The 21,925-nt window shown below is 55.8% G+C and overlaps 3 protein-coding genes across 3 annotated transcripts; 1 reads left to right on the forward strand and 2 right to left on the reverse strand.

Annotated features, from left to right (window-relative positions):
- Window positions 1–1,741: 1,741 nt before the first annotated feature.
- Window positions 1,742–5,772, reverse strand: E0L32_007957 (uncharacterized protein; the record flags this gene model as incomplete). The annotated part of the gene is made up of 4 exons (XM_031142758.1): window positions 1,742–4,358; window positions 4,408–4,543; window positions 4,603–4,674; window positions 4,758–5,772. The coding sequence occupies 4 exons, from the start codon at window positions 5,770–5,772 to the stop codon at window positions 1,742–1,744; spliced, it is 3,840 nt and encodes a 1,279-aa protein (XP_030992807.1).
- A 5,834-nt stretch (window positions 5,773–11,606) lies between these two features.
- Window positions 11,607–12,576, forward strand: E0L32_007958 (uncharacterized protein; the record flags this gene model as incomplete). Its single annotated transcript, XM_031142759.1, has 2 exons — window positions 11,607–11,970; window positions 12,011–12,576. The coding sequence occupies 2 exons, from the start codon at window positions 11,607–11,609 to the stop codon at window positions 12,574–12,576; spliced, it is 930 nt and encodes a 309-aa protein (XP_030992808.1).
- A 1,593-nt stretch (window positions 12,577–14,169) lies between these two features.
- On the reverse strand, window positions 14,170–16,019 carry E0L32_007959 (uncharacterized protein; the record flags this gene model as incomplete). The annotated part of the gene is made up of 5 exons (XM_031142760.1): window positions 14,170–14,933; window positions 15,176–15,412; window positions 15,506–15,628; window positions 15,799–15,855; window positions 15,911–16,019. 5 exons carry the CDS (start codon window positions 16,017–16,019, stop codon window positions 14,170–14,172), a joined length of 1,290 nt encoding a protein of 429 aa, XP_030992809.1.
- Window positions 16,020–21,925: the final 5,906 nt, after the last annotated feature.

Here is a 21,925-nt window from a genome sequence, read left to right on the forward strand (position 1 = left end):
TGTGTGTGTGTGGAAAAGGGTATTTGAAAATGGGAATGAAAAGTCATGGGATGGGATGGGATGTATGAGGGAGGGAGGGACATACATCATCATGGAATATATATATATATATATATATATATATATATGTACGTTATTGGGCAGTATTAGACAAGTCCTTGGGCTTCCGGGGAGCGATGCATTTGGGATATGATAGATAGATACCACAGAGACGAGATGTCCACCAGTGTCTGGACAGTATTTGCACATGTATATATTATCATCTAAGATTACACTTGCAGCTCATTCGTTGTACATGTAGATGGAGGCAGTCCTTGGCTGTTCTCGGATGTTCACTTTGCAACCTGCATCACATTCAAGAAAAGGAGCATTTTTTTTTTTTTTTTGTCAATTTATGCCATTTTTATTGTTTTTTTTATATATCTTGTTTTTTTCCCCTCTGGTTATTTATCTCTCCATTCCCCCTCCTCTTTTTTCGCCTGTAAGTGATTTGTAGTAGTCTATTTTGGTCATAAAGTTCACACAATGAAGTTTTTTGCTTCGCCATCGCCCACCCCTTTTTTCCTTGTCCATCCCCTACTCGCCCTTTTCCCGCACGCAAACGGGGGTGGGGGAAGGGGTTCGTGCATGCATCGATACAGAGTGTGATATCTCTCCTTCACCCGAGTGCTCTCTGAAACTCCCATCGGCCCTCGCATCGGGTATACCTCTCCACGCAGACCTCCTCTCTCCCAAGCACAAGAAGAGACAGAGCCGCTGGTTCCCAGGATCCCCGACCCATTGCTCCCGCGGGTATGCATATACCACCACAAGACACACACGAGAGAGAGAGAACCGAAGAAAAAAAGGCCCAAAGTCGCATGCCAGACCCGACCGGGGGGTTTTCAGTAAAAGAAAAAAAGGCTGTATGTAGTGGAAACATGTATCTCCCCAGGCTGTGTGCAATCCCCAATCGCTGAGCCGTTCTGCAAAGCCAGACAAGTATGCCATTGGATCTTTTGTTTCCCGTCTTTTCCACCCCCTTCCCCTCCCCCAAGCCCCATCGGTAAATGCAAACATCGTACAAGTGAAGGAAATATAATAACCGCCAGCTGGGTGGGGAGTGAAGCAGAAAAGATAAAAAGAAAAACCCATCGACATCGCTGAGACCATGCCGCTTTGCCTGTAGTCGTTGCCCATGCTGATTGTGATGTAAAGCAATGCAAAATACCGAACAGTCGAATCATCACCGTCGAGTAATCGTACCCACCCTGATCAGACCCTGGTCGGTCTCTTCCATCCACAGCCAACAACCTGGCCTGTGGTTGAATAGACGCCTCGAGTGGTGGCGTCGACACCAAGTCACCCTTCCGAAGCTTGTGAACTGTACTGTTTGACCAGCAACAAACATGCAATCCTTTCTATCGTACACCCCAGCCCAAGGGAAAATCTCTCAACCGGGTGGTCTTCGTGAGAATGAGGCAGAGCTGGCATTATCGAAAATGTCCGACAGCCGGACTCAGCTCCAAACTCATCTCAGGCCTGCCGCACTTTTCAACCCGATGCAGATACTCAAGGCGACCCGCACACCACGGTGACCATCCAGAATGACAGCAAGCATGCATGGTTGATTATGCAAAAATGCTGTCAGCCCCAGGCAGAAAAACGATTCGCATGATATCCAAGTGTGCTGTTGGCTGGCTCTTTTGGCATCTCGTATTGCACGAAGGACGCTGCTTGTCGACCTTCCAAAAACACGGCATCAACCACCCTTGCGCTCGGCATCGTTCTTTGGTGGTGTTTCCCCATGTGACTGGTTGCTTGCAGCATTCTTCGCGTCTCCGCCCTTCCTGCGGGACTTGGGCTTCTGCCACCCGCTCGCGTGATCACTCTCGCTCTTAGCAGCCCGGACATGCCCATTCTCGCGGCTTGCAATGCCATTAACTCGTGGGTGATGCTTCTGATGACCATGGTGTGACTGGTGCTCATTCTTAGCATGCATCTCAGTGGGAGAGGTCTTCTGCTGAGACTTGGGTGTGTCCTTATGCAGCTGTCCATCTTGATGTCCACCGGCGGGGACAGGAGTCGGGGTGCCATTTGTCGCCTGGCCATCGAATCTCCTAGTCACTGTTGGCGATGGAGTGCGCGTCTCGTACACAGGGGACAGATGCTGCATCTCTGGAGAGAAGTGGTCAGCAACAGCAAGATCCAGGGGAGCTATGCCGTTCTGCTGTTGGCGAGACACGGCTCGCTGGCGGCTCATGGGCGAAACCTGGGTCATTCCATTCAGAGCAGGGCCTGGCATGACACCGTACGGTGATGGAGTGAAACCCATATATGCCATGCGCTGGTTGAAAGACTGATAATCTTGCGGAGTTTGAGGAGTCGCCGACGCAGAGCTTGACCCATTGACTACCAGAGGGCGGTCAGGGTACGGGGGGCTATGGTCGCTGCCAGAAGCCGGAAAGGAGCCAGCTTGCTCGAATGAACTCCCGTTCACGCTCGGGCTTTGACTGATGTGAAGAGGGTTATCGTAGGGGCCGATGTCCTCGGAAGCCACGCTTCCACTGACAGAGGGTTGCCGAGCCGACCCGCCTAGCGTGCCATTAACAACGATAGGCTTCTGGGGCTCCTTCAGCAATGTGTTGCCCACGGGCGCGAAAGGAGCCGAAGAAAGAGGGGCCGAGTTGGTACCCATCGAGAAGGCCCGGCTATGCCCAAGCGGCGAGGGGCTGCGCGATGCCCTCCTCATCCGCCGATCCAGAATTGTCTGCGGGAGCTGGTCGGTAGAGAGCCGGCGGCGCCCTTGACCGACGTCGGCAAAGGGAGGGATCGCGTTGGGAATTGGCATCGTCTGCTGTGTGGGCGTGGTCTCGGTCACATAGTAGCCGACATAACGTGTACTCTCTTCCTCTGTGGGAGACTCGGTAATGGCCCCAGTCTGTCCTGCTTCTGTTTCCGAGTCGCCGCTCTCGTCCGGGATGAAGCTCGGAAGCGGCCCTCCTCCACTAGCGTGCCTCGTGGGATATACGGGCATGCCGTTGGGGCCAGTGATGCCAGGATATCCTGGAATCATGGGTATGCTAGGCATGGAACTCCTAGACGCGGGCTGCGACTGAGATCTCAGTGTGCCAGTACTGGAAGGGGCACTAGCATCCGTTGCTACGCTAGACCGGTGCAGACTTCTCCTGAACTCCGGCGCACCGTTTGTTGTCGAAGGGGATGACGGGTATGTGGTGAACGAAGTTCCCTGGCCGGCGTGGGTGAAGTACGGAGCCTGTTGGACAGCCATTGGGTACATGTACAACTCTGGGCGGATTGGTGCAGTCAGCGGCGGGTTGTCAAACGAGTTTGTCCGAGACCGGTCGCCGGACTGTGACGAGGCGCCGCCCTGCATCCGTTGCGCATGCTGCAACGCCTGTTGCTGCGCGTACGCCTGCGAGTGCGTATACTGCGTGTAGAGTTGGAACCGCAAGGTCTGCTCCTGGATCTGCAGGGCACTCAGTGCAGAGTTGATGATGTCCCCGTGGAGGGGATAGTGGCCGTTCGGCGCCTGGCCCTGGTACCACTGCAGATCTTGAGGCGTCATGATGGGAAGACTGGTCTGCGTATACACTGGGTTGTTCTCGTATGCTACGCTCGACGAAGCCCGACGGTTGTTGTTACCATTCCGGTGAAACTGTCGGCCGCCCCGGTAGTTACCCCGGCCGCTGCGGCCCGTCTGTTGCTGCTGTGAAGAGCTGCGCAGGAGGATGGGGCGAGGCGCCGAGGCCGGCTTCTGCCAGATGCGCTCCTCCTCCTTGGGGAAGACGTACTGCTCGCAGCACTCGTCGAACTTCGCTTCGGATATCAACTCATAGGCTCTCCGCAACTCCATGTGGAGTCCTCTGAAAGAGGTGTCGTCGGCCGTGTTCCCCAGGTTCCGCACGGTGTTGAACGGCTCCTCGACGCAGAGCATATTGTTGATAGACCTATGCCATTCCTTCTCCGTCTTGGTGATGGTCTTACCAAGCCGCACCGACAAAGCGAGTTTATCGTAGTCGAACTCGTGAGCGTAGAACTTGAAGAAGTGGAACAAGAGCTCGCCAAGCGTCTCCTTGTTCTCTTTGCCGAAGCCGCGAAGCTTGTTGAGATCATCGGCGAACTCGGACTGCCGCCCATTGGCGGCCGGCCGTTTCTGGTGCGGTCGCTGATGAAGCGCTGGGAGGACGGGAGGCTTTCGAAGTTGAAGGAAGCAGATGATCATACATATCCAGGTGTACGAGCTGAGCGTTCCTCCAAATGCTGAATGGGGTGTTAGCATCACGGATGCTTCAAGGGGTTCAGTTTCAATCAATGGACGTGCCTGCATCATTGATGATTCTCCTCCTTGTCCAGTGCTTGATAATCATGGCAAGCGGCCGGACCCGTTCGTCGATTTCCACATACGTCAAAACCATGCGGGTATTTTCCAGAGCCAAAGTGTTGTTGACATTCATGTCACAAGCCAGCTTGAGCTCTGGGTCCCAGATCTTGACGATGGGCACTTTCGCAGACGAGACGCAGACGACCTTCTCCATGCCACCTTTGCAATGTTAGCCCCAAACACTCCAGGCTTGTCCGAGTACAGGTGGCTGCGCTTACGTTTTGCCAGCAGTTCGGCAATCATACAGACGTTCTCGAGATCTTTCCAATCTGTCGTAATGCAGATATCGACTGTAGCAAAGCAACAAATGTCAGCTTTGAAAAACAAAAGCCCAATACATAGACCAAGCGAGAGAAAGCCTAGTTGAACGCACCATCGGAATCGTCAGAATAGAGTTTGTTCCCCGAGGACCCAAAGAGGTGCACGCCGATGTTATGGCCGGGCCATTCCTCGTTGAATATCTTCTCGAGCTTTGATACAAACTGGTTTCGGTTCTGCCTACTCTCCTCGGTCGGCTTTAACCTGTCGTACAGCTCGCGCATGTCGGTAGTGAGTTTTCGCTCCTCGTCCTCGGACAGTTTGCTCTTGATCTTGCCCAGGTCGCTCTTCTCCAGCCTGTCGGTGCCCAAGCTGTAGGGCATCCGCCTCCTTCCGCGAACGAGCGCCGTCTCGAACTTGCACCCGCCAAGACGCGGCGGGAGGGGACGGAGGGAGGGCAGGGTCGAGTTGGTCTCCGAATAAGCAGACCGCGGCGAGTGGTTTTGGGTGGCGGTGGGCGAAGTCTCGTGGGACTCGGGGAAGATGGAATGATTTCGCGCATGTTGGTGGGGGGTCGAGGGCACCGAACTCGTCTGAGTAGGGGCGTTCTGGGAGGCGCGATGGGCAAGCGGACGGGCGGAAAGAGATTGGGCCGTGTCGCCCTGCTTGGGCGGCACCTTGGACGTCTTGTCCTTGGCCATGGTTACCGCGCGATCGGATTTGTCGGCGTTCTTGTTGACCCTACTCCCATGGCAGTTTGACGACGCGCCGGAGGGCTTTCCGTTCTGCGAATCCTTGTTCGACGCTTTGGAGACTGACCGAGCTCTCGGGGCGGCTTGGATGTGCGGGGCGGACACGACGGGGGGGAGCGGAGGAGTGGTGAGCCCGCCGCCGCCACCTCTGCCGGGAGAGATGAGCCGGTTGTAGTTCAGAAGCTGAGCCTGGTAGTGTTGGGGGAACAGGATGGGAAGCAAGTCGAGGTGCGATTGCGGCTGGTAGCTGGCCGGTTTGTCGGGGAGCGATTTGTGACCCGGTGTGGACGATGCAGAAGACACCCGAGAGGAGGAGGACCACGGTGTGGTAGGAGGGTAATGATGCTTGATTTCCGTGGTCGTGGACTGGCTATCCATCAGGGCTGCCCCAAACAGGCTCCCGGAGAGAGTGCAAGTTTGGTTGTACGTCGAGAGGAACAAGCGACGCTAAGCATGTGCGAGATGCAAGACTGGCCAAAAGGGGGGGTTTTCGGCGAGGTGACGAGAAACGAAGCCCAGGCGAGCCCAGGAAAATGCAATGTCGTGGCGTGCGTGGCTGTCCGAATCGGGCGGTCACTAAAAACAGATCTACTGTAGGTAGCCAAGGGTATCTAGGAACTGCCGTGAAAACGATTGCTGGTGCTCCGATGCAGGGAAAGGAGGAGTCGAGTGGGAAGAGAAATAAAGTCAAAGGGAACCGGGCCTGAGGAGGCAAAGATGAATGGTGGAATAGGAGCCGGGTTTGAAATATACAGACAAGCTCTCGCTCTCTGCAGGCAAGAGAGAAAGAAACCAGAAGTGAAAAGAGCGAGGGTTGTGAAGACCGCACAGAGTCGCGCGGTCGAGCCAAACGATTGTCCGAAGAAGAATGATCCGACCGGTGCGGGCGTGCAGTCGCTCAAAGCTATTTCGAAGAAAGAGTCGCCTAGGTCGCTTTTGAGGGCGCAAGGGTCGCGTAGAAAAGGAGCGCTGCAACGGGGGGGCCGATGGAGTGGTTCACCGGTGACTGCAGCAGGTCAAGCTCGTCGATGTCGGTCCTGGGTTTCGTCCGAGAGAGTGCAGAAAGGGAAGAGGACAAGGTGGTTTCCTCACACTCTCTGCCTGGCTGTGATGGAGGAGTGAGTAGAGTGGTGTAGAGAAGAGGTGTGGAGGAGGATGTGACGAGAGAGAGTCAAGACCAGAACGGGTCAGTCAGGTCTCCGCGAGAGAGAGAGATTGGCACGGAGAGCGAGGGTGAGAGTGTGGGAGTGTGTAGCGTGTAGCGTGTGCCCACAGGGACAAGTGCAGCTGCAGGCTCAACTGGGCTGGACAGCTGGAGCAAGCAGGTGGGCTAGCGCGTGGTCGCGGGTCGTTGTAGCCCTGAGGAAGAGGTCCCAGGTCATTTGGCCACCACTGTACCTGCTTCCGTAAGGCAAACCTGGAAGTACCTGGCGCTGTGAGCAGGGCAGCAGCAGCAGCAACTCCCTATGGATAACTAGCCCACTTGCAACAGATCAATGATACAAGTTACAAGCACAGCACAGCACAGCACCGAGCCCACACACGCCGGGACGAAAAGGGAAAGGGCCCCACTGTAAATGCGCGCTGCGGCGACTCTGAGTGGTCGGCTGCCGCATCGAGTGAAGTAGGTACAAGTACTCGGGGGCGAGTAACGACTGAGGTGAGAGTGGAGGGGGGTGGGTAAATGATCCGTATGGGACCCGTACGGCTAGGCGTTAGGTACCACCTCGCCTGGACCAATGCGTGTTGGCCGGGGCTGGGGGGGCGTGGCCACTGTGTTCAGGAATTAGCACCCTCCGATCCATCGGATTTTGTGCCTGGGCGATGCATTATTCCCCGTGATTTCTCTCTTTCTCTGTCCCTCGCTCCGTCTCTCGCGCGCTCGCTCTCAGGACTGCACCTAATATCGATGATGTCTATCCGGCCGATCGAGGACCTACCTAGGTACTTTATTGACTGCCAATGGAGCAGCGAGGGAAAAACCAAGAGACATACATCCACCCTCTCTCACACACGCACCCACTCACACCGTAAATAGCACAATAAACTCGCCTCCTCCTGCGTCGCTCTGGCTGCCCACTTTGTCCGTAAACGAGAGCAATCTAAGATAAAGGAATGAAATAGGCACCGTTACCGTTCCAGGCGCGAGGGAGACGGGCACCAGGAGCAGACCCGGAGGGAGTGGCCTGTCGGGTTTTTTTGCTGGTAAAGCCGTTCCCAGGTTCGCGCCGCTTCTCACTCTCTCTGGCTCACCCACACACGCACGCACGCGTTTCGCACACAGGGACAACACCAGACACACACACCAACCCCGACAAGCGCCAGCAGGATCGTTGTCAAAACGGCCCCTAACGAAAAAGCCAATTCTCCTCTCCATTCCTTGCTCCACGAAAAATACAACAATATCACACTCCCCCAGTCACACCTTCAATTCAAATCATGGACCAGATTGGATGGAGACGGCGTTCTCTAATGAAGGCCAAGGGCCAAGGCCAGCATCGAGTCGTGCGTGCAGGTGGATAGCCATCCGCCGCCTCGTCCTTTGTCCCCTTTGTCCACCGCCCACGCATCGCCATTCCCAATGCACTCTCTCTCCCCCCTCGCCCATCCTGAACCCGATCCACATCATGAACACCACCAGCAGTCGAACGGCGGCGCGTGCAATCGAATTTCCCATGAATCGCGGCCCCGCAATTGTACAGCATGCGATCTAACTACTCCGTACCTTAGGTACCGCCAGAACCCTGGCGGCCGATTTTCCCCTTCCCCTTTCAACCCATCGCCCAAGAAGCAAGCATATCCTGTCGAGTTGCTCGAGGCTCTAACCGGGACCGGATACTTCCATCCATAGACCGCGCTCTGTTGTTTTCCCCATTTCACTTGTCACCCTGGACCACTTACCAGGATCCGAAGCACCAGCACGCGTCTTGGACAGCTACTAGGTAAGTAGGGTTCTCAAATTGATATGGGGAATCCCATGCCATGTTTCGGCATCTCGTGCTGGACGAGCCCCTTTTCCTTCCTGCCCTGCAATCCATCTCGCTACTTGCCAATGATGCTGTACAAGTAAATCCACGCTACCTAGGTAGTTTGCTCTTCCTCTCTGGTACGTCGTACATTGGCCTGTGTCCAGCAAGGTCACCAAGTTCTTTCGTGGATGATCAGCGCCATGGCCCGTATTCAGGGCTGGGAGCTCTAGGTCGCTCCGTATTCCCAGTACTTGTAGACTGACTGGACCCCACCGCCTCTGCCCTCATCCATTGAACCTGGCATTGAGCCTCCTCTACCAGACTACCTCGACCTCTGGGAGCACACATAACTACATAAATACATCGTGTACAACTAGGCTGTACGAAGCAAGGCAGGCCAGTCTCCCCGTGGACAGGAATGGACACTAGATGACAAGTTGCCATCCATCTACCTACTTCGTAGTTAGTGTCTAACAAGTAATCGCACTTCGGGCCACGGGAAACGTTCCGGGAGCGACTGTGACATGCACTCAGCAACATGCTGCTTGCTCATCGCCGCTCACCAAACAGCACAGCACAGCGGGCCAGGCTCTGAGCCACCTGGTCAGCTCTTGCCTCGATTCGCCATCATCCATCATCTGGCATTTGCCGCATCTGGGCTTGCAGGGTACAGCACGCAAACCGGTGCGCGTCCATGGCCCATGGAGAAACCCGCTGGCAAGATCTTTTGCCTGGGACGGTGTTTCGTATCCTGAAGCGGGCACAAAAACGACGAGCTTGCCCCCCCCCCTCCTCCCTGTCTCGCCTGGACTGCTGACGAGGGCGACTGAGCTTCCCGGATTACCACCAGCTGAGCAGTTCGTCCCAAGCTGTGTCACCCATCCGGGATGGAGATCACGGCACCAGGACCACAGGCCCATCCTGCATCCTACCCAAGGCTGATGCAGCCTCACGCCCCAATCATGCGTCAGAGGCGCTCTCACTCCCCTCCCGCACCCTCCTCGCCGGATGCATGTATGCATGCATGCACGCTTGCATCTCCGTACCTGGTCGCCCCTCTCTCGTTCTGTATGCGCGCAAAGGCGAAGTTGCGTGAAGCGTAAGACACGATGACGGAGGGGGTGGGCGCTGACATGCCGGACACCACTCGCCTCTCGCCGCCCGCTGACTGACCTGGATAGAAACCAGCGTCGGTCTGGTTCTCATGCTTACAGTCACGGCTTACGGGATACCGTCCAAGTCGGACTCTGGGGGCAAACAACGCATCAAAGTCGATGGTCGGCGGGGTGGCACAAAGGACATCCAGCAGAACCAGGTAGATTGTCACATTCCTGGAACGAAACCCCCCCCAAACAATCTTCAATTGTACCGCCCAATCGCCGTTATTGCATCTCTTTTCCTCTCCAGGATGACTGTCAGGGTTGTCATGCTTTGATACACTCTGGTCTTGGCGTGAAAACAATTAGTCAATCAAGCAAAACGACATGCTGGAGAGCAGGCATGCAATTTCGTCAGCATTGCAGCGATGCCGCCCTCAGGCTGAGCTTATCAACTGACACAAAAAGGTTATTTCCATCTCAAGCTCCATCTCGCCGGACACTACTCGACAGCCCCAAGGCTGGCCATCTGGCCGGGCAGAGCTGATCAGCGAAAATCGACTCCAGACCCGGCCAATGCATGTCCCGGCCCAATTTCTGCCGGGAATGAAGCAGTTCTACGCCACATTTCCGGGTCGGCCAGAACAAACGGGGAGCCCCCCCAGGCCATGCTCATCACAAAGCATCATCGACTCGTTTTTTTGCCCAAAGAAGCCACTCACTCTCATGCCAGTGCTGCGATGGACCGCCCTCCCCGTCGCGAAGGCCAACAGCCTTTTTTGACATGGAAAATCTCAATCCCCTGTGCGTGCCCCGGCAGTCACCCGGGCCGCCGCCGCTCTGCTCTAAGCTCGACCCCACAGTGCTTAATTTTGTCGATCACCTCAGCATCCCGTTTGTGTATCTGTGTCAAAAAGGCTGTCCAAGGTAAGGTAAGCAGACAGTCTAAGTTCAGATGCACAGATCACAATATATGCGAAGAAGACAAAAATACAAACCCAGTCTCTGTCGAGAGAAACAAGACATGAACCATAGATTCATCTGGCCAGGCAAAAAGTGCTTCCAAGCAAAAAGATGTGGAGAAATTGGGAATCGAACCCAACACCTTTCCCATGCTAAGGGAATGTCATACCACTAGACCATATCCCCATCGGTGATCGTCTCGGCTCCGTCCCAGTGTACATGTGCCATCGGCAGGTTTCGACTCTGACAACCACATCGTGTGCGAATCAACGTCTCTCTATATCACTGATATGAACGCTGGTAATAACTCTCTTGCAAACGCTTCCCTCTCTCAATGATACTTTGGGAGGCATCTAACTAGCACCTTGAGACTAGCGCCAAGTCGAAAACTGTGTGTCAGAATTTGACCTTTGATCCTGGCTGGCTGAATCAGAGGCATGGACACATCTCGACAGTGGTCTGTGGTTGACTTGGCATACTCACAATAACTACCTAGGTATGTGAAATAAAGATTGCATCGTCTCATTCTAAGTAGACTCAGAAGCCCGCAATTTTCTTCCTTCTCATGTTATTCCGGAGCCCAGCCCAAGATGCGTCTCAACACCACATCTGAGAGGCTGCGATACCTCGGGTCCAGCTTCCCCACAAACCCCTGGATCCGTTGAGTCGGGAGCTCTGCTCTGCCAGGTACCCCCTGCCAGGGACTCGCCCTCCTTTTCGCCAGACCCTGACCTGCTCCAGCCTCGTCTTTTTGTTTCGTTAGTGATTTTTCCTCCTAGGGTTCTCGCTCCAGGGGTCTGACCGCCCACTCTCGCCTGGTCATAGCTGCGACAACCCCTGTATCAGGACCCCTAGCCTCGCGTGTGCCCATCTCCCATTGGGAAGAGGGGGCGATTGTTTCAATCGTGAAGGAGTGTGTTTCATCCCATATCTTTGATTCATCCTTCGCGGGCGTTTTAAACAACGATCCTTTTTGCCCTCGTTTATTATTTCCACGGGAGGTTGCTAAGGCTCGAGCTTCTGGAAACCTTCACAATTGACTGAATTCGGTTTACGGACGTACATCAAACCCTCAAACTTCTTCAGAGCAAGCAACCTGAGTTGAAGAAAATCAAGTTCCTCAAACACCCGTACCCAGCACAAGTTGCACCCCCCTCTCAAGCACTTCCCCCGCGCGCCCAAGATGTTCGCCAGCCTAACCACCAAGCTGGCCATGAAGAAGCTCGGCATCCCCAACGACCCCTTCAACCTGTCCTCCCCAGACACCTCCTCCAAGAAACTCACAAAGAAGCAGCCGGCCGCCGGCTCCGTGCCGGGCCTCGACGAGGTCGACGGCGCGGGAGGCAAGGCCTGGCCGCCCGCGTGGATGACGGTCAAGAACCTGCCGCTGACGGCGCAGGCGTGGCTCACGCCGCCGCCGCCGCCCATCCCCGTCGCCGAGTGCCCGCGCGTCGGCGACCTGGCCCCCATCGACCGCGACCGGAAGCTCGCCTTTGGCGGCGGGCGCAAGGTCCTCGTCGTGTTCCTGCGCTGCGTCGGCTGTGCCTGTAAGTTCCCGCTCTCTCTTCTCCTACCTATCTCTTCCAGTACCAAACCTCCTTTTTTCCGAAACTAACATCCACGGGGGAAAAAAAGTCGCCCAGAAGCAGTTCCTCGCCCTCCGCACCATCGCCAACCGCCACGCCAACGAGCTGACCTGCATCGCCGTCAGCCACTCCTCCGAGGCCGCCACGACCAAGTGGCTCGACCTCCTCGGCGGCGCCTGGAACGTGCAGGTCGTCGTCGACGAGGACCGCGCCGTCTACGCGGCCTGGGGGCTCGGGCTGGGCTCCGTCTGGTACGTGCTCAACCCGGCGACGCAGGTGCAGTCGTGGAAGGAGAAGGGCTGGCTGGGCGCCTCGGTCGCCACCTCTATACAAAAGACGGCCGCGCGGGAGGCGTCTCTCGGCTTGCAGCCGCAGCAGAAGCCGACGCCGGCGGCGGGAGAAGGCGACACGGTAGAAGGGCCCGGCACGGTCATGGGGAACAAGTGGCAGGAGTCCGGTGCGTGGGCGGTCGACGGCCGGGGCTCGATCGTCTGGGGCAATAAAGCGGCCAAGGCGGACGACGTGATGGACCTGCAGGCGGGTGTGGCAGCTTTGGGCATTAGGTGAGGAGACCTCGGAGCAAGCTGAGCTGGAGGCGCAGGCTGGAAGGGTGGAGAAATGTGTCATGATATACCCGGAGAGAAAAGGAGAGCGTGTGCTGCGAATGGTTGTTGCCACCTGTGCGCTCTTGTATCATATAGCATTTGCGAGTTCATGAGTATTCCATTGCATTTATAGGCACCTTGATCCAGTCTCCGTAGGCTCCATGCGGTTGCATAACTAGACGCCGGCCGCCGTGTTGAAAACCCGGTACCGGCTGCGCGGCGGACCGTTGTTGACCAGGCTGTCGGACCATAGCTCCGGCACGAGCCGCCCGGCCACCCGCACGGCAAACCCGGACGCCAGCCCGAGGCTCGATATCAGACCAGCCAGCCACACAACCGAAACTTATTGCTTTTTTTTCTTGTGGCATCTTATAGACGTTGGCATCCAGCACTTTCTCACCTCCCCCAATATTCACGCAATACATGTCACAATCCCGTCACGCAAAGAAGGAACACGCAAGGCACCAGCAATAACATCTCCTCTCTTCATTATGGTAACTTCGCTCGGGGGTATAGCCTCGCGCCCTAGGTATGGTTTTTTTCTGACTCCCTTATGTTTTGATTTGTGTTGTGCTTGTTGCGCCGCGTGATTACCGTTGCCGTGAAAATCCTCAAAATGTTTCAAACGATGTCCCCTCCTTGTGCCGTGTAGAACCGTCCCCCCAAAATCAGGTCGAAAGACGAACAACTCCTCCGGATGAAACACTGGAAAATAGAAAAACAATTTGTAAAACAAAGGGGGGGGTAGTAACGAAAACTCCAACCAAGTGACCGTCCAGTCCGTCTCCTCGATGCGTTCCCGTCCCTGACGAAACTCCAGACCGCAAACGTGGAAAGTAACTCCCCGTCGTCGATGTGCACCTCCGATCCTGCCAACTCTGTACAGGCCAAAACAATAACCGCGTACATCAAGAGGAGCTTGGCATGGTTCCCCGGTCTCACTTGAGATCGCGTTGCCGACCACCTCAGAGGCCAAGGCGAGAACAGCGAGAAAGAACATTAAAAGAAATGTACTAGAAAAGGGGAAAGCCATGCATGCCCACTCCACCGACTTCTTCTGTTGTTGAGGTTCCGACCACCGCTTCCTGGCTGTGCCAAAATGCGCCTCGATGCTGAGAGACGGCTCGGTCCAGCTGTTGCCAATGAGCCTCGCCTCACGGATGAGGTAAAGGCACGAGACACAACACAGACGCGGCGGATACAGGAAGAAAGCCAAAACAAAAGTTGCACCAAAACAAACAAAAACAACAGTGCTCTGTAACCAGCCCTTTTTTTCTGAAAATCCCGTGTTGCCCTTCTGAACTGCCAGCCCACCATGGAGAGTTCGACGCCGATGCCGATGCAGGATATTTCGCTCTTCGCATAGACACGCTACCCGGATATGCCCTTTGAACACCTGTCCCATATTGTACTGGAAAGACTTTCCACCGTCCATTACACCCAACTTCGCACCCCCAGCTTCCATCCACCTCGCTGGAGCATCCATCCGCCAATCTTCCTGTTCTCATCAACGCCGAGAAACGTATGCGCCGTGGGCTCTCATCAAGTCAGCGCTCTAGCCCCAGACACTAGCCTGGACTCCCAAGCCAGACTTGTTGTTGCCCCAGACGCCGCCGCCGCGACCGCTCCAGCCCGACATACCGACGGAGGCGGAACCGTCGGTAGCGCTGGTGGAAGAATTGGTAGCGGCCGCACTGCCTGGGGTGCCCTTCTCGTCGCCGCTGTCGGCGGCACTGAAACCGTGGCTCAGAGGCGAGGGAAGCGGCGTAGTCGACCGCTTGTTAAGGGCCGGGTTCGGCGCGCTTGCCACGGAGCCGGCTGAGCCGGCAGAAGGCCGCGTGCCGATCGGGGCAACAGTGCTGCCACCGGGGCCAGACTTGTTGCTCGGGGAGTCGCCGGGCGACGAGGTGCTAGTGCGACTCGAGTGCTGGGCGCCCGGAGCCTCAAACACGCCCTTGTTACCGGCGGGATTGGACTGGGGGCTGGCGTTGCTGTTGGCGCGCGAGCGCTGGTTGGGGCCAGCGGATTGCGATCCAGGGCCGCCTTCAGGGGCACCCTCGGCAGGCGGAGTGCGACCATACTCATAGGCCAGAGGCGAGGGACCGCGGTGAGCGCCGGGACCCGGATGAGGGCCGGGGAGACCGGGGCGGGGAGTGCCAGTCTCATCGACGTAGCCGCCCGTCTCGGCGAACGGACCTTCCCCGTAGAGAGCACTGCGCTGGCGCGCGATCAGCTCGCGACGCTCGTCCTCCGACATGCTGGCAGGGCTGATGGTGCGGTCGGGCTTGGCGCCATACGCGGGGATATCAGCGAGGACAGCTATGAGAGGAGATCGTGTTAGCCAGCACGTTCTGAATAAAAGGCAGCGAAGCGCGCGCGAAGACTTTCCACCTCTACAAGAATCAAAAGTGGTGGTAATGAACATTTGGTGAAGGAAGCAGCAAAAAGAGGATATGGTTTCTGTATGGCCCCTGGTGGAGGGAACTGCTTCTTTCTTGTCTTTGCATTTTGTTTGCGATAAAAGGAATTTGTGTGATGCTATACAGAAGAGGGCGGCCTACTTCGGTTGTATTGCTGCTCCTGATGGTAGTTTCGCAGCTCTCGCTCCCGCTGAGCCGCCATCCTCCGCTTCGCCTGCATCATCTGCTCTGCCTCGTTGGAGCCACGGGAGGACTGGTGTCTCTGGTTGGAGTAGAAGTTCTGGAGGTTCGAGGGCGGGTGGCCAGGGCCACCTCGCGACTCGCCAAAGTCGGGAATCGAGTGGGGTCGGGGGCCGGCGTTGGATCCCTGGCGGCCTTCTGCAGTGGGTGTATTAGCTGAGGGTTGCTGGCGGCAGCAGGGGTTTTGCGATGCAAGAGAGTCCCAGCCATGGTTGACCTAGGCGAACTCACCGTGGTCGGGCCGGTATCTGGCGGCGGCGGGGGAAGCGTTGCGAGCAGGGTTGGACTCACGTCGACCAGGCATGCCGAACATCTTACCGCTCTTGACAAGGTTGTCGATGGCCCTGTCCACCTCTGGAAGGGAAAGGGTTAGCACATATGATTCTGGACAACCTCGTTTGGACCATGCTTTTTGTCTGCCTCCAAGCAAGCCGAGTAACCACCTCAAGGAGCGCAAATCTCGGCGGTATCCGATGCCGTCTGTGATTGCCATTCCACCAAGCCGAGATTGGATATTCACGTACCCTCCAACTGATGAGTGAAAGCCTGCGCGTCTTCTCGAGGGACTGCAGAGCTGGCGCCTGTGTGCGGGAGAATTCATATTAGCTCGGGCTCGGGTCGGACACCTGCAGGGACTTCGGAGCGCAAACGGACCGGAGCGGACCGGGGGAGTCTGGTGATCCCAGCCAGACTGGCCTGCCGGGGGCCATTGCTGTTGCTGATTGCTGTTCTCGTAGTACGACATGGTTGCGCCTGTTTGAGGAGTTCAAAAATTCCTCGAGATCCCCAATTGTATCGTCGTCAATGCGGCGAGAGACTTTCAGGAGAGTCGGCCGGGAGAAGTAGCCGAGGGTCGGGAGGGGAGAAAATGTGGCGCGCTCGATTCGGTCGCAAGGGCTTCTTGCTATGTGCAAAGCAATGTTAGCATCTGCGATCCAAAGGACAAATCTCGACGGGTCCAGTCGTCGTCGCCACTGGGCACAGGAAAAAAGAGGCAGTTGGCGGACTGGATTGCAAATCAGACCGCCACAGCAGTCATGGCGCATGTCCGAAAAAAAGTGTAGTCCCGGTGCGGTGCGTGTCTTTCTGCCCTGACTTTTTTTTTTTACAACGTGCCGGCGCGCGCGACTTCCCCGAACCATTTTTGAAATGTCTCTGGCCTAGCTCGGAAGATATTGGAACGTACCCTTTTTTTAGTAAAACAAGCAAGAATAGAGTCCCCCAGGTATTCTTTTTTATCCCCGGCGGTGCAAAGGAGAAGCAGGAGAAAAAAAAGAAGCGACAAGCCAAGCAAATGCACACAGTAGTAAGAAAGGAATGGAAGTGGGAAAAGCACACCACGATGTGTAGAGGCTGGGAAGGGGCTCGTCTTTCGTCCGTGGGTTTCTTCTTGCAAGAAAAAGACTCTCTTCCGTTCAGAGGGGGGGAAGAAGAGGAGGAGGAGACTCTGGAGGAGCAGCAGCAGAGCAGCAGGAGCAAGGAAAAGGGAAATCAAGGCGGCGCAAAAGTGGTGTCGGTTTCGGGAGAGGAGCAGAGATTATGAGCGCGCAGTCGATGTGGGGCTCTCTCCCATTTGGCTCCCTTTTTGCTCTTCGCTTTCCCTTCTGTGTACCTTCCTGCTACCTGCTACCTACTACCTGCGACCTCCTACCTATCCCGTGGGTCTCCTCTTTTCCTTCCCACACGCATCTTGATCCTTGATCCACCAATTCCCTGGTCGGTGGGCGCCCCTTGTTCCCTCGATGGAGATTTGGGACTCGGGCGTTTCTTCTTCTCCTTCTGGTGTCGTGTCTAACTACTTGTAGTTCTCTCTTGCGGATACATGCTGGATCTACCCGCAGGATGTTCTACAGGAGGCAGGTCCGGTAGTTAGCTAACGAGAAATAGGGGTGCCGAAAGTGCCTGGTGCAGCACAGGGCATCCAGTGTGCTATTGCTTGTGCCTTGTACCTTACTTCTACTGTCTGATGGCACATGTGCAGGCAAGGAAGGACTCGGCCGGGAAACGGGACTCGACGGGATCAAGCAAAAACCGCTGCGAGAAGCACCTACTACAACCGACGTAGTCTCAGTAAGTCTCCCGAGTACCTACTGTACATGCGAGGCGACAAGAGCGTGTGGTGCCAAGTCTGGCTTGCACCGGCAACCCATCAACGGCAAAGCGCAACGTGGGCGTGGAGGGAACAAGAACCCTTGTGGGGGAGGGATGTGGTACATATCATCCAGTTGCTTCACATCCCGGGCGGAAGAACTAGCAATAGGTGGCCGGCGCTCGTCACCACTCCCCCATTCCATAGTGCAAGGCAGCGAGATAATCACTGGTGTGCCACTCATGACGAGGAGTCAAGCTTGCGATTGGACTGCGCGCATTGTCACGACGAGAGGAATACGTTGCTCCCATCATCCACGGCTCAACGGGGGTGTGACTGGCTCCGGGACAAATCACTCCCTCGCTCGACTGGAACTGCCTGCCCAGAGTCGCTCTAGAGTCGCGCATCTCCGAGACGCTAAAAGTCGATACATCTCCTCCGTAACGGCGCCCGGTGGGCCACGGCTCTCTACCTGTACTTGTAGGGGTCTTGATGAGATGTGACAGTTGCTTTTCTCTCTCGTACAAATCGAAAGCATCACGTCAGGGCTAGCTAGCTGATCCGGTCCGGACAGGGGTGTGTGTGTCTTGTACTCCAGTCTGCTGAAGAAAAACGGTTTCGAGCGACAAGGGAGAAACCCCGCCCGGCGTGCCTGGGAAACGGGCAGCATCTCGAGAGCTGTTGAATTGGGATTGTCGGCACCCCGGACAAGGTCCTCACCATCGAACCACTGTCGGTGGTCGTGAGCTAGCACGATGCTAGGTACCTACGTTTGTACGGACAAGCCTGAGTGTGAGTGACCGCATCAGAGGTGGCAGGTAACGTGGGACAGAATCGTGGAGGCTTTCCTTGCCAGACCATCCAGGGTCGGTTCGGGCGGCCAATCGACAATTCCAACCTGCCGCCAGCGAGGGCGGAAACGGTTCTTGTCGCGGGTACTTTGGATCTGCAAGTGATGAGCGCATGCAGCAAGCAACCAAGCCAGCAGTGCAGGTCGGTCATGTACAATCCAAGCACGCACAACCACTCGAGATGACACCCACGGACGCACCCACGCACAGGAGGATAATGTCCCGGGGACAGAACGGTCTAATCTTGGAATGTGACAGGACCGGGACAAGTCTGCTCCAGTTGGGTTAGAGCAGAGCACGAGATGGAGAGAGGCCAGTGGATAAAAACCCCGGCGTCGAGTTTTATTATTATGGAACGAATGGAAAATCGGCACGGCGGTTCTTTTCTGGCTCGTCGTGCTGTGGCCTTTGATCCATTGAGGTTCCCCCCTATTTCCTTCCATTCAAATCTCCTTTTTTTTTGTGTCTACTGGTAATTAGCCCATTTGGCCTCTGCACTTGATGCACCAGCGCTATTCCTCCCCGACGCCAGCGTTTAGGTAGCACACCTGACAACTGGCCCCATCCAAGTGTAGCCAATTTGCCAAGGCTCTAGCATGGCCATCGTCAGTCGAGCAATTCCACCCCATCGCTTATCCTTACCCACCACGCTGCTTCGTCTCGACCACTGGCAGTCGACGGATTTTCTACGGAATCGACGGGACTGTCCTGTTGCGCAGTAGTGCTCGTGTCCCTCTCTCGTCTGTACACACATATCTTTCCCGGATCCCCTTTTCGAGAGTCGAGAGCGCGTTCCCTATCAGTTTACACCGGCGCCCTCAAGCCTCCTCGAGCAAAGGGCGCGACGACGGCCTCATCCTTAACTATCCCTCGCCTCGCCGCGCCCCATCTCCATCCCCCGAATTACTAACAGGGTCGCAAGGGTAGGACCAGATGCAAAAGGAGGGCATCTGTGCGTCATATCTGGCGGGAGAACCCACCCACTAATTAGCTTCCGTCTCCCTTCTCCGTCTCGCCCGACACCAGCAGCCAGCCAGCCAGACAGGCAGACCCTGCCCAAATCGATTCCACGAATGCGCATGCTCATTTCTAGAATATACCAGACTGAATGCAATCTCTCCGACCAATTTAGCCTCTCCTACCGAGATGCGCCGGAGCACCACCAGGCCGTTTTATTTCCTCTCCACCCAGCGCCAGCATCGTGAATAGGGGTGCCATCTAATCTACCTACAAAGGTACCCTGTTACGGAGTAGGTCTCCAATTGCTCTGTCGGCCCAATTCCCGTGCCCTTGGGACATATTCGGGTGGGATGCAAAGAGCCGGGCCCAGGTTTTCTTCAGCAGCGCAAGCGCGAGCCGAGAACCGAGTGCTTGAAACCGTGCTGGAACGAAGTCTGACAAACGACACACATGTCAATCTTCTCAGCGACAAGACGTCAGCAGTGTACATGCGATATGGAGAGCGAATGCGCCTGCATGGGGGGAAAACCGTTGGACATGCCGTCCCCCAGACCGGTGCACCCAACGTCTCGGTAAGGACCAGCCCATTCATGCCATTGGTCCCCTGCCTACAGGTCCGCCGCGAACACCCTGCTTGACCTGGGGCCCAGAGTGGTTGCATGCATTCCACATCAAGACATGTGCAGCAGGAGAGAGAGAAAAAAAATGAGTGACGGATGCTTCGGGCATAGATCCCGATTTGCCTCGTGCGCTTGATGGACATAAACTGCCTCATTCTTCCCGTGTAAGCGGCAGACGTCTGGATACTAAAAGCAAGTGAAAGCCTGCCCAGATAACAAACACATGGCGCAACCAATGGCCCATCACCACCACCACACGAAATGAACTAACAGTGCTCGGCAAACTACCAAGCTCACTGTCGGCGACAGGTGGAAAGATCTCTCCGATACATGCACGTGGATTCTTGGCCGATGGACTGGCCACCAAGTCGTTCAAATGGAGCATCCAACACTGAGTCAGTACAGTACTTGACTCGAGTCTTCCACTCCTTGCTCACGGCATGAGACGCGCGGGAGGGATCGGGCCGTCCAGTTTTGACAAGTGAACATGGCCCAGGGTACCATGGCGCCCAGCAGAAAGTCAAAAAGACCAGCAGGCTGAACGCGCCATGTCTCATGCCAAAACAGCCTTCTCGTCCTGCTCCAGCCATTACGACGACATCTTCAACAGCAGCCGAGGCGAGCCCTCTCGCCGACCAGGCAATTGTTGACTCGTCACACGATGCGACAGCCAGAGAGGCCCGGGTAAAAGGCCGTTGCACCGCGACACCTGCTTGGGCACGTCAAGCCGACATCACCTGTTCTCCCACTGACGCACCGATTCTGTGAGCATCGACGCCATCCCATCGATCATCGACCTAGAGAGCACTCGGCTACCGCCCGGCCCGCCCGCTACGTCTGCTAAGAAGGGCCGAAGAAGGCGAACCCTCGGTCACCAGATTCTCCTCCCAAGCAAGACGCCGCTTGCGGGATTTGGAGGGGGGGTACTCGTCACCCAAACCTGCACGCTCTGCAGCCCAGTAGCACCTATCATGTGTGCTGCAAGTGATCCAATATCGACGAATCTGCCCAATCCGAACGGTGCCGCTCCTCAATCGGGGTACATTGGAGTGTAGGCCTTTCCTTTTCTACGCCCGTCCGGTCCCCCGCGTTCTGTCCCCTCTGGAATGTACATGTAGTGTGGGGTCCCTTTTTGCCTGCCCATGCCCCCGCCTACCCGCGCCACCACTGGTGGTTTGCGCTTCTGCAGCTCCCAAAAACGGCCATCCTGATCCTCGAGATATCAGGTTTTCTCGACAAGTAGCCCCCGTTCCTCACGCATATGATTGACGGGAATGGGGGGGAGCTAGCTGATGCACCTAAGCCCGCCGGACTTGAACCCTTACCTTCTGCGGTCAGGTAAAGTAGACAGTACACGCGCGCGCGCAATACCCCGCACTCGTCCGTCGTCAAGCTGTGTGTAAGCATTGTGTAAGTGCGACTGGTTCGATGAGAGACGTTCTGGTTCTTGTCGAGGAGTCAGCACAGAGCCATCACTTCCGTCATGTCTTCGACCCACAACTCACCTCACCCGGCTTTTCCCATCCAAAGTGCATATATATAACAGAGAAATCTCATCTAACTACGACGACTTCTTGATGCATTATTGCTTGTTGTTAGGGAGATGGCACAAAAGGTCGCACTAGGTGCTGGCAGTCATTTGTCTATCGTTTGGCTTGTCTTTCGTAATACTGTGGTGAGAGTTGCTTGGAAACCAACTGTTACATGCACAAACATAAACTGCAAAAGATCATACAACCAACAGAAGAAACCAGAGAATGGTCTCATTCTGATCATCCTATTCATTCGCTGTGACTCGTTCTGGCCCCCTGTACCGATTACTCCGGATCCTGTCAATACTGCAGCGCTACACCAGGTACTTCAAAGAAGACATCGTACATGCTGTCATTCACGTCTTAGCCTCGGATCTTCTGATCAAAAAGCACCGTTGAGCTATAGTCAGGCCAAACTGCGCCTTTGAAAGTGTGACCGGTATGGGAGTGCAACTCAGCTTATATGCTGGAACGATGTGTCAATGAGCAGTTTCCTGGTCTGATGAGTTATGTGCTGATTACGGCAATTATAGTCCTAAAATGTAATCAACTGAATAGCCAAGTTGCCTTGAACATGGTAGATGCATTCGATAACCAGC

This window comes from Thyridium curvatum (assembly GCF_004353045.1).
Source record: "Thyridium curvatum strain D216 chromosome Unknown NODE_50_length_306471_cov_79.392670, whole genome shotgun sequence".
NCBI lineage: Eukaryota > Fungi > Ascomycota > Sordariomycetes > Thyridiales > Thyridiaceae > Thyridium > Thyridium curvatum.